At 41.9% G+C, this 11,900-nt stretch overlaps 2 protein-coding genes across 2 annotated transcripts in view; both read left to right on the top strand.

Annotated features, from left to right (window-relative positions):
- The window catches only part of ctsk (cathepsin K), a 9,865-nt gene extending 3,916 nt beyond the window's left edge, over nucleotides 1-5,949 (top strand). The window contains exons 4-8 of the mRNA XM_079504251.1: nucleotides 1,387-1,539; nucleotides 3,357-3,575; nucleotides 4,156-4,321; nucleotides 4,766-4,874; nucleotides 5,075-5,949. Of these exons, the coding sequence (XP_079360377.1) occupies nucleotides 1,387-1,539; nucleotides 3,357-3,575; nucleotides 4,156-4,321; nucleotides 4,766-4,874; nucleotides 5,075-5,174 (747 nt within the window). The 3' untranslated portion in view covers nucleotides 5,175-5,949. The remainder of the gene's footprint in view (nucleotides 1-1,386; nucleotides 1,540-3,356; nucleotides 3,576-4,155; nucleotides 4,322-4,765; nucleotides 4,875-5,074) is intronic.
- A 1,994-nt stretch (nucleotides 5,950-7,943) lies between these two features.
- LOC306925047 (nucleoporin p54-like) lies at nucleotides 7,944-9,431 on the top strand (the record flags this gene model as incomplete). Its single annotated transcript, XM_079503729.1, has 1 exon — nucleotides 7,944-9,431. One exon carries the CDS (start codon nucleotides 7,944-7,946, stop codon nucleotides 9,429-9,431), a length of 1,488 nt encoding a protein of 495 aa, XP_079359855.1.
- Between the last annotated feature and the right edge of the window lie 2,469 nt (nucleotides 9,432-11,900).

Raw genomic sequence — 11,900 nt, 5'->3', positions numbered from 1 at the left:
TCTCACAATCTCTATATGACAACATTTCATATTCTTCAGAAGATATGTTCTGCCCCACTTTGTTTGACACTCTTTGTACATTTTAATTGGTGTCTCCCCTCTGGATTAGTCACATGTCCCGTATTTTGGGTCATTGTTGAAAACACACAGAAATCCAGTCCCTAAGTGCCAGCAGCCCTTTTTTTACTAAAAAATACCAGGACTGAGTGGTGGCTTTAAGCAGATGCAGTCAGCAGCTATATGTATCTTTACATGCCATGGTTAGAGAGGCAAAACAAAGGCTTAATTGTGACCATTTAATTAACTGTAGATGCCGACAAACAGTATATGTCAGAACAGGTCTTGATTGATGGTTGTTTTTACACGATGAAGGCAAGAGACAGGCTCTGTTTAAAATGCTATATATCAAAAATAGTGTAGTGCCTAGTTATGGTGTAGCTCACATTCATTCATTAATGGTTCTACCTATTAGTGACAAAAGCATTTACAGTATAACATTAAGGATTCTGAGTGAATCATTTCATGTTATTTTGAGCACAGGTGGCTAGAAAATGAAGGGTGTATTTCCATTTTCATTTAAATGTAACAGATGGGCTGTATTTCCTCCAAATGGATCTTTCCTCACTTCAACTGTGCTGCAATCGGGGACAAATCAGGACAGATATTTTCTCTTAAAAGTTTACTCAAACAATCATGATATCCTGTGCAGGTGCTGTCAAACTCTGCACAATCGATAACTTTTGCAATTACCTATTTATTCCATTACCATTGTTTTTAATCTCTCATTTCACTCTGGTTCAATTCCTTTCCCACTCTTCTCATCTCATTCCTTCTCTGTCTGTCCTTTATCACATTTCTCTACCCCTCCACTCTGCTCAACAGTCCAGTTTAATTTTACCTTTCATCCACATTCCTTTCTCAGTGGTTTTTAAAGGAGAACTTTGCCCTTAACATGACACCAATTGTTCTATTGTGGGAAGGACACGTCAATTTCCAATTGGTTTTGTGTTAAGAGCTCGCTCTCCACGCTGGATAAACGGCACCAGCCTACATGCAGTACGTACTGTTTTTTATGGCTGCTAGCAATTTACCAAACACACAGAAGACACGGCGAAGTGTGTCACAGCATAAATCTTAGCAAAGGGCAAAGTTCCCCTTAATGGTCTTACAGCATAAAATGCCCCCCAGACACACACATACACACAAGAACATTAGGGCATTATTCTATTGCATGTTTCTTAAGTGCATTAAATACAGAAGTACATTCAGGAGAACATACATTTGCCTCCTGAGTCCAGGGTTCAGCAGGTTCACTCCTCAACAGGCAAAGGGTAATTTGTGTTTAAACTCTGTCCCTCCTTTTTATTTTCTCCTCCCTGTATCCAGACAACAGAGGAAGTCTCTGAAAGGCTGACTGGTCTCCAGGTACCTGTAAATAGGGACAAAAGCTACACCATGTCCCTTGACAACAGCCAGGTGTGGTTGCCCAAGTCCATCGACTACCGTAAGAAGGGCATGGTGACCCCTGTCAAGAACCAGGTCAGAGCTCATATAATACATACTAACGTAAGAAGGGCATGGTGACCCCTGTCAAGAACCAGGTCAGAGCTCATATAATACATACTAACGTAAGAAGGGCATGGTGACCCCTGTCACGAACCAGGTCAGAGCTCATATAATACATGCTACCGTATAAGAAGGGCATGGTGACCCCTGTCAAGAACCAGGTCAGAGCTCATATAATACATGCTACCGTATAAGAAGGGCATGGTGACCCCTGTCAAGAACCAGGTCAGAGCTCATATAATACATGCTACCGTATAAGAAGGGCATGGTGACCCCTGTCAAGAACCAGGTCAGAGCTCATATAATACATACTACCGTATAAGAAGGGCATGGTGACCCCTGTCAAGAACCAGGTCAGAGCTCATATAATACATTCTTTCGAATGGTGCAAAGCTAGTACAAACACAAAGTGACAAAATGTACAAGCATCAAACCAGGTTGACTGGATAAGTTGAATACTGTAGTAACAAATAACAAACCCTTTTTAAAGAAATCAGGCGGATATTCTGTCATTTCATTTTGCATTTCTACTGTATGTGTGTAGAGATGTTTATTAAAAAATGGTGCTGTAGGGCACCATAGCCAGGACATTGCGCCCTCTATGAAACAAAACATTGTATAACAACCAAATATGCAGTAGCCTATTTCCTATGTTTCTTGTATGCTTGGAATCACACATTGAGAAAGTGTGAAAGTAATAGTAAATGTTGTTTAATATTACTAATACTATTACAAAATTACCAAATGTTGAATTAAAAACGTAACATGCAACACAAAATGACATAATATAGCTCTCTTTGAAGCACATTTCTATTTGTCAGGTTGTAATGTAATTACTTTCTGTACACAATGCAATCAAATGGACCTGCAAGTGTCAATTTGTTTACATTTATACTAGTTACTGGACACACAGGAACCATAGAGTAATAAAAGGATAGAGGCCGAACCGGAGCGACAGCCCGACAGGAACTGATGAATTTACTGTGTGCCAATCATGTCTCCCCCTGATTCCAGGTGGGAATAAATGAACATTGTTACAGTACATCACATAATCTGCTGGGAGAAAGCAAAATAAACCAGTCTGACTGCATTTGACAGTAAATGAAAGTGATGAAACCCTTGGCCTATGAAAGGTGGAATTGTAGAACAAGGCAGGATATAGTACAAACATTGAAATATGGTGTAGGCCACGTTTTGCACTAAAGCAGATTAGCAGTAGAATGATATACCCTATTATCAAATGAGCATTAATTCCCTCTGAGTTAGCACACAGTGCAAATAGACTGTGGTTCTTCTAACAAAGTGTGACGTCAGTGAATGGAAGATGAGGTTGTGTGTTTTTCGCGACCAACTATGCCTTTCTCCAGGTTCCTGTTGACCATGAATTATGCAATGCATTGATTAAAAATGTTGCTTTACAAAGTAATGTTGTTCCTCTTCCTCTCTGTTATTATTACATTATGTTTTAATTTGTCCCTAGAAGGAACATGGTGACACCATTAAATAATCAAGCTAATGTAGAAATACATAATAGTAGTATTTCAAAGTATTTCTAAAACAGCTAGGAAACGCACAAGCGGCAGTGAGCAGATATTCAGCAGATATTCAGATGGCTTTTAGAAATCTTGAGCTGTACAGTAGGTCACACAAGCATTTTCTGCCTCATCAAATGACTTTACTTTACGTGAAACTGGTCAGAGTGCGCCCCCTTGTGGGCAAACAGTAGAAACCATATCCTGTTGTACAGTAAATAATATCTCAGCTGTTTCTGCTGTTCTCCCTGCTTGTAGGGTCAATGTGGTTCCTGCTGGGCCTTTAGCTCAGCAGGGGCCCTGGAGGGCCAGCTGGCCAAGAAGACGGGGCAGCTGGTAGACCTCAGCCCTCAGAACCTGGTGGACTGTGTCACTGAGAACCAGGGTTGTGGAGGAGGCTATATGACCAACGCCTTCGAATACGTAGAGGAAAATGGAGGCCTTGACTCTGATGCAGTCTACCCATATGTTGGAGAGGTGATGTGACTTGAAGAGTGACAATAGCGGGGACAAAAACAGACAAACAAACAAATAATGTCGTTTAGAAGCCGTCCAATTCCATGTTTAGTGTATGTCATTAAGTGTAGCACTGCTGTTTCCTATACATAGGCTGAAGAGTAGACACACTGAAACTCTTGTGATCTTACACAGAAAAATAATGGTGTGAGAAGGAACTGAAAATGTATGATTACAGTAGCTTGGTGTGTATTACTTTTTCATAAATATACAATGCAATCTCTAGTTACTGTAGTTATTACATAAAAGTTACTCAACATGTCTACGTTTCAAAAGCAAGCCACACAAGTGAACGCCTCAAATGTAGCTGTTTTGACATGCAATATATGCTATTGTTTATTGTAACAGAGTTATGTGCTCTCTAGAAAATCTTTCTTTGCGTCTCAATTTTGCTCATTTTATTTGTATGCGCATTTTTTGTTACAATGTAAAGACCTTTGTGACAAAAGCCAACAATTTGAAGTATGTCATGAACAAATGTTATTAGTAGTGGCCTAATGCAGACAGATGACTGATTCTTCTACTGTGTCTAACTTTACAGGACCAGCAGTGTCGCTACAATGTATCAGGTATGACTGCCCAGTGCAAAGGCTACAAGGAGATCCCAGAGGGCAATGAGCACGCATTAGCTGTAGCGCTGTTTAAACAGGGGCCTGTGTCTGTTGGCATTGATGCCACCCAGGGCACCTTCCAGTTCTACCAGAGAGGTGAGTGTACGGTGGATGGGGGCTGATTTAAGGCACTCATGTCACATAATTTCACACCTGGCCTGAGTATTCACTGATTCCCAAACACAGAGACCCATTTGTTGGTCGTGAATACATTTTAATGGGTTTAAAAAAAAATGTAATCATTTTTAAAGAACATTCCCAAAAAAGCTAAACTATTTTTATTATTATTATTATTATTAATAATAATAATATTTAAGAAGTAGTTAAAATAGTCTATGTACAACCTCACAACGTGGCACGAATGACCCTTCTGGCTGTTTCAAAGTCTAGACTCACGGAACCTTCCCACCGAGACTCCCAGACTTTGGAACAACCTGCCCATGGATATTGGGCTAGCAAAGCCGTCATTTAAATCTTAAAACTCACTTCTATAGACCACCTGATTTTATATTTCACTTATTTGTCTTGTCATGTGCCTAGGTGTGTACTATGATCCAAACTGTAACAAAGATGACATCAATCATGCCGTGCTGGCAGTAGGGTTTGGAGTGACTGCCAGGGGCAAGAAATTCTGGATTGTGAAGAACAGGTGGGTCAAAATGACATCAGGTGGTACATGTGGTCCTCAAAATGGAATGTCAGGATATTAGTCGACTCTGATCTCATCTCACCGTGTGACATTCATACGATGCTTTCTGTCAGACGTATGTTGACAAAGTGATGAAAAGGTGTTTGACTCCTGGCAATGTTGAACCTCTTGCTCTTCTCTCTTGTCCTCTTCCCTGACAGCTGGAGTGAGAGTTGGGGCAAGAAAGGTTACGTCCTTATGGCACGTAACCGTGGTAACCTTTGTGGAATCGCCAACCTTGCCAGCTATCCCATCATGTGAAAGAAGGACGAGACTCATGACCATGGGCACAAAGACGATGAAAAAGAGTAAGGGACCATGTCTGAGCAACTTGACAAATGCACGTGTGCACAGACAATGTAGTCGTAAAAAGAGTTTAATTCCCCCACCAGAATGCTTTGCCACGTTCTCGTTTATTGTGGAATATTATTGAAGTGATTACCAAATGTAAATCGGATCTGTGTTTTTGGAATCTTGTTTAGAATATTATCCAAATTTTATTGAATTGGAATTTAGATCTTTTAATGGTATAAGTCAAGAGGATTAGTGGGGGGGAGGGGTGGGGGGGTCGTTTACTTGAAGTGTCCTTACACATTCTTGAATTGGAAGTACAGTATGGCTTTCTTTTCTTGTAATACTTTAAGCACCTCAGAATTATTTCTTGTCTCCCAAGCACCAGACCTTCACTTATAGTAGTCTAAGAATTGTTTTTCTTTTTTTTTCTCCATTGGGCTGCAAGGCTGGATACATTGTTGTCTGCTTACTAGTCACCAAGTTAATAGACTCAAAATGTGACTGCCTTTGCTTGGTGTTCAATGCCATTTTAATCTCTGGCTGCATTATCAAATAGCATAGGCACACTGCAGTATGCATATTTAGGATACAGTTTGACAGGTAACATTGCTGGGCAATGAGAGTTTCTCTTCGTGTTTATAAAAAATAAAGGGCATGAAGGCAACCTGTATCTGGATTATATTGTATTGAAACTGAAATCTGATGTTTTCTATTAAATGAAATAAAGGTTTTTCATTTTGAATTTGTCGGATTAGGGTATTTTTGGGGGGAGATGGAGGTTCTGTCACAGGTAAAAACTGAGCTACAAATCAGACTGTAAACAACCAGTAAGACGCCATGCGATCTGTGCACTGGCTTGAGTGTACAGGGTGTGATGAGGTCAGATCAACATATGTAATGTCAGAAATGGTCAACTCCATATATGGAGATCTAAGGGTGACAGCGGGGGCAGTGTCTTGAGTGTACAGGGTTTGATGAGGGCCCAGGTAGGGCCGGGCCTTAATTTCCGGGCCTGTTGAGAACTAGTTTTCGCCGGCTGACAGGCGTGGCTGCACAAATAACTTTGGGGCAAGCCTGTCTAGAGTTTAGTTACTTTGACCAAAAAATGCAAAGTGATATCACAATGCGTGACCATATATGGGGACATTCCCGTATATGGGCTTAATATCCCTGATGATGTCATAGTGATGTCACAAGACCTGGGCACAATATATGGGGGCTTTCCCCATGTATGGGGATGATGATGTCAGTGATGTCACGAGACCTGGGCACAATATATGGGGGCTGATGAAAAACAGCCCATGTATGGGGATTTTGAGTGACGGAAAACGATTCCATAGTTAACTGCGACCTTCGGTCACACGTGTGAAGTGAGCGGTGCCTCTTATCATGGTGATGATGATGATGATGATGAATGTCATCATACAGTACATCCCTTTTCAGGCCCACATGGGGGACACACCTGACAGGGGAAACTCTCCCGTCAGGTGAAAAGAAGCAGCTTGGACTACTTATGCACTTATCCCCCCCCCCCCCCCCCCAGGTTGGCAGAGGAAGTGTAGCGCCAAGGATTACATTAGATAATTGACACTGGGTGAAAATGGGTTGCAAAATCGTGGGATAAAAACTATCAAAATAAAAAAAAAGATCCACGGAACGCAGCGAATCAGGCTGGAACCCAGGCTACTCATTCCGGCCAATCACTTTTGGTGTCCTCACTTTTCTGTCCTCACTCCTATACACAGGTTTAATGTTTGTCTTTAGTTCAATGTTTGTTTTGTAAACGCATTGACAATGAAGGGAAAATGTACGTCATAATGTGTAATTTACGTCATATTGTCTCTTTATTGTTAATGGAGATTAATGTTTGTGTTTGCACCGTTTGTTTGACATATACATCACCTAATCAACATGAGTTAGACTTTAATATATTAGTGCCCCTCACTTCACACAGGTGTGATTTTTGAGGGGCGCTAGCCCCTCCTATACAGCTTTAATGTTAAGCTGTATATAACAACGCTGTTGTTTTATTTTATTTCTATAAAAACATACAGCCTCCTCTTGAGGTCTTCTCCCATGTCTGATTTCCACACATTTGAAGTGCCCTTCAAATCCTGTTCTGTTGAAGCAGTCCAGGCCCCAAGATATTTGAAGTAACTACACCATTGTCCTCAACACACAGCCTGTGGCGAGAAAAAGGAAGGTGATGTCACTCAACCGTAAATAAATGAAACAATCCGCACACCATTTACTGCTCCGAGATTTCTTTACTTAAAGTGGTAACGTTTCGAGCCGTAGCCCTTCTTCAGACCTTCACATGGAAGGAGTAGACAACAATACATATACACACGTGACATGCCACACCTGTGGCCCATCAACCATCAGTCCCAATCAATGTCACCGGTCAGGTGTCACTCAACCGGCCTCTCGGTTGGGGATGACATTGGGGATCTCCATATATAGGCACGTGACATCAGACATAACATAAACTGTTGCCTAACAATGCCGATTTGCTTATGTCCATATTTAGGCATATCTGCACGCCCGTTATTCTGGCCCGTTATTGCAAAGGTTGTTGTTTTGACAACACGTTGCGAATGTCAAATCCATATATGGGCATAACTGTGTGCCCATCACAGATGTGTGGACGTGTAACTTGAACTTTATTTAGTATGCTAGATAACACTTATAAGTACTTTTGGAAACAGGGTTGCAATGTTTTTTTACAATAGAACCATGGCGCACACATTTCGTGGCGTTACAAATAATCCTGCTGCAGGCACATCTGGACTTTTTGGTGCTAACACAGGATTTGGTACTCTTACCCCCACTGGTGGCTTTGGAAACACTACTACATCTGCTGCTGCTCAGAGTACCCTTTTTTCTCCCTCCAACACATCAGGTGTGTTTGGTAACACCCCGAACAAATCCATCGGGTTTCCATCTGCTTTTACCGGAATTTCAACTGGAACGGGTATAAGTGCTTTTGGAGCACCAACTCAGCAGCAGCAAGGAGGCCTCTTTGGTCTGCAGGCCCAGCAGCAGCAGGGTCAGCCCACCCAGTTGAACCAGCTAGTCACAGCTTTATCGGCTCCCACATTACTGGGTGATGAGCGAGATGCCATCCTGGCTAAGTGGAACCAACTGCAAGCTTACTGGGGCACTGGGAAGGGCTACTACACCAACACCAACGCATCACCTGTTGACTTCACCCTGGAGAATCCATTCTGCAGGTTCAAGACAGTGGGTTATTGCTGCATCCCTGGCAGTAAGGATGAGGATGGTTTGGTATCTTTGGCCCTGAATAAAAAGGAGGCTGATGTCAGATCTCAGCTGAAGGAGCTGGTGGAGTCTCTCCATAAGGTTTTGGGAGGCGAGCAGACACTTGCTGTAAATGTAGAGGGTGTGAAAGCACTTCCTGATGACCAAACAGAGGTGATCATTTATGTGGTACAACGTTTCCCTCCTAATGGCATATCCAGGCGGATGCCAGTAACCAAACTCTTCAGTTACATGACCCAGGTCGATGTCCAACTCAAACAGCTTGGAGTGGTTATGTGGGTCCCTCGCACTGAGCTTTCGCCTGCACAGCTCAAACAGCAAAATGCCCCTGCAGGTATGGACAGTATAATTTGGGAACAGGCCAAGGCTGACAACCCTGATCCTGAGAAACTCGTCGCAGTGCCCATGGAGGGTTTTAAAGAGTTGCTGTGCAGAATGAAGATCCAGGAACAGATGACTAAACAGCACCAGACCAGACTGAATATTATTTCAAATGACATTGGTGACCTGCAAAAGAACCAGGTTACCACAGTGAGCAAGATCGCTCAGTACAAGAAAAGGCTAATGGACCTTTCTCACAGGGTTCTACGGGTGCTTATCAAGCAGGAGATCCAAAGAAAGAGTGGCTGTGCCATTGACACGGACGAGGAGCACCTCAGCGTGCAGTTAGACACCATTGATTCTGAGCTCAACGCGCCAACAAAAATGAAGGGCCGGTTGAATGAGCTGATGGCGCAAAACAGAATGCAAAACCATTTTAGGGCAGTGAGATCAGAGGAACGTTACAGTGTTGATGCAGAATTTCTCCACGAAATCAAACAACACCTGAAACAGCAGCAGGAGGGTCTAAGTCACCTGATCAAGGTAATCAAAGATGACCTGGAGGATCTAAAGCTCATTGATGGGCTAAATGATAATGGACACATGCCCATTTATGCCTAATTTATTATCCATCGTGGATTGGTGTACCATGCCGAAGGTGGTAGATCTACAGGCCTATTTTGAATTGTCTGATGTCAGAGTGAAGGACAATTGGTTAATTATCCACTAACATGCCGTATCTATTTTGACCATGTCATTAGGCAAACATCTTCAACAAAAAAAATGTTTTCACTTCTTTTGAGGGACGCTAGCCTCTCCTATATGCACAGCTTTGTGTGTATGTCCGTATGAGCACGGAATGTGTTTGTAGCACGGAATGTGACGATTTGATTGGCTGAGCACGGAATGTGATGTATGATGATGTGATGATAATCACATGAGTGTGATTTTTTATTTTTCTTCTTTTTTGAGGCCCCACACGTCTCAAGATTTGCCATTGACAATGAAAGGGGAATTCAGGTCAAATGTCCGCTAAATCTTGTCCCCACACATCTCAAGATTTGCCATTGACAATGAATGGAGAAATTAGGTCAAAATTCCGCTAAATATGACGTAAATTAAACATCAAAACATTAAACGCCATTGATATTGAAGTGAAACTTACGTCATTATGTTTAGACGAGCAAATCAGCTAACCGATCACAGGCATCAGGCATTCTGATTGGCCAGTATGAGATGATGCATGATGATGTACGAAGACAAGAGCGCCCCTCACTTCACACGGGTGTGATTTTTAATAGCTGATCTACACGGTCAGCTTCACCATCTTCGCTATTTTTGGAAAAATAATACAAATAAAATAAAACAACAGCATTTCATAGTAGTGGATAAAACCCCTGTTGTTGGGGTTTGATGGTTTAATGTTTGTTTTTAGTTAAACAAACTTGTCCCTAACACAAACATTAACAATAAAGAGAGTTTAATGTTTGTTTTGTCTGTGTTTGTTTTACATCACCATTACATCACCTAATCATAGCAACATGAGTTATCCTTTAATTTATTAGCGCCCCTCACTTCACGCAGGTGTGATTTTTTAATAATAAGGACAATCAATGTGATGTAGGCCTACTCAGTGGGTTGAGACTCATTTCTGGGTCGCATACCCATTTCTATGAGTTATGCGTAAATATCAAGGAAGAGAAAGAACATCCGCACACTAGTTTCTAGAGCTCTGAGACTTACTTTATTTAGTGCAACAAATTGCAACGTTTCGACCTACAAGGTCTTCATCAGGCAAATGTTATTTGTTATGAGTAAATATACCATAATTTGTATTTTATTACGGTATGTGTTCCCAAAAACAATATTATTTCGAAAGGTTTAAAAAATCTAACATTTTCTGAAATAAGAAAATGTATTAATTATCGTATGCGATGCTTGTAATTTGGCTATTTTCACATTTTTTAAAATATTGGGCTCACTGTAATTTGTTAATTAATAATGTATTTTTGTAAGTTTGGGAAACTTTACCCTTTGAGTCTTGATATGCTGCAACTCCAATTTAAATTAGTCCAGAGTTATGATATTAAAACTAAGATTTAACTACATTTAACTTTGTAGTTAAGGTTAAGGTTAGTGGCTTACCCTATTTGCAAAAAGATTAGAAGATTAGAAGATTTAGAACACTTCCCTGTGGGTCTTTATGTGTGTAATAGATATATATAAGAAATCTATGGCTCACCCGCGCTCTGGCCAATGGAGAGCGACGTTGCTACGTACGTGGTGGTGGTGGCCATCTTACCTCGGGGCAGCATAACATTGTGTCTATGGGGCATGTACTTTTAAATAACCATAACTTACTCAATTTTCAACCGATTTTCAAACGGTTTGGTTTGTTAAAAACGTCAGAGACGTCCGCATACGTATATGCTTTTATACGACATTCATATAAAAAACAAAATTAAGCAGATAAGCAAGATTTGAGCGAGTTTTGTCTGAGCTGCCACAGAACATACTGTACTGTAGTCCCGAAGCAAGATGACCGCCGGGTGAACTACGTCAGAGACTCCGCCTTGAGCCATCTAGCCTTTATATGTCTATGGAGCCCAGTGTCTCTGATGCTTAGAGTAGGGGTGCGTTGGGAAATGCGCCCTGAACGCACTGGTGTGCTCTCTTGTCGTTTGTTTATTCAGTGCACTCGGTGCGTTGTCGTTTGAGAATCCAGTGCGCTGCGCACCGGGTGTGCCGAGTGCCCGTACTGAGCGACCCTACCCTGAAGCTGGGGTTGTCCGGTGTCGGCGGTGTGAATGCGTCACAGCTGTGGTCGTTCGTAAATAAGGCACACTGTGACGTCACCGACAACCACACTCAGCAAACTGACCACATTCCCGGTGCGCATTTCCGAACGCACCCTATATATTAATAGAGACGGCACCCGGAGGAAACCCTGACGCGAAATGGACATAGTGGCCGAATTTGGTATCGCAGCGCTGGCCCAAACACATGAACGTGCTGGTCCGTTGACTATCATTGCGCACGTTCATGATGACACGCTGTTTCATACGTGAACGTGTGCAATGATAGTCAATG

This window comes from Electrona antarctica (assembly GCF_951216825.1).
Source record: "Electrona antarctica genome assembly, chromosome: 6".
NCBI lineage: Eukaryota > Metazoa > Chordata > Actinopteri > Myctophiformes > Myctophidae > Electrona > Electrona antarctica.
Note: the sequence above shows the minus strand (reverse complement) of the source record. Positions and strands in the feature narration are given on the sequence as shown.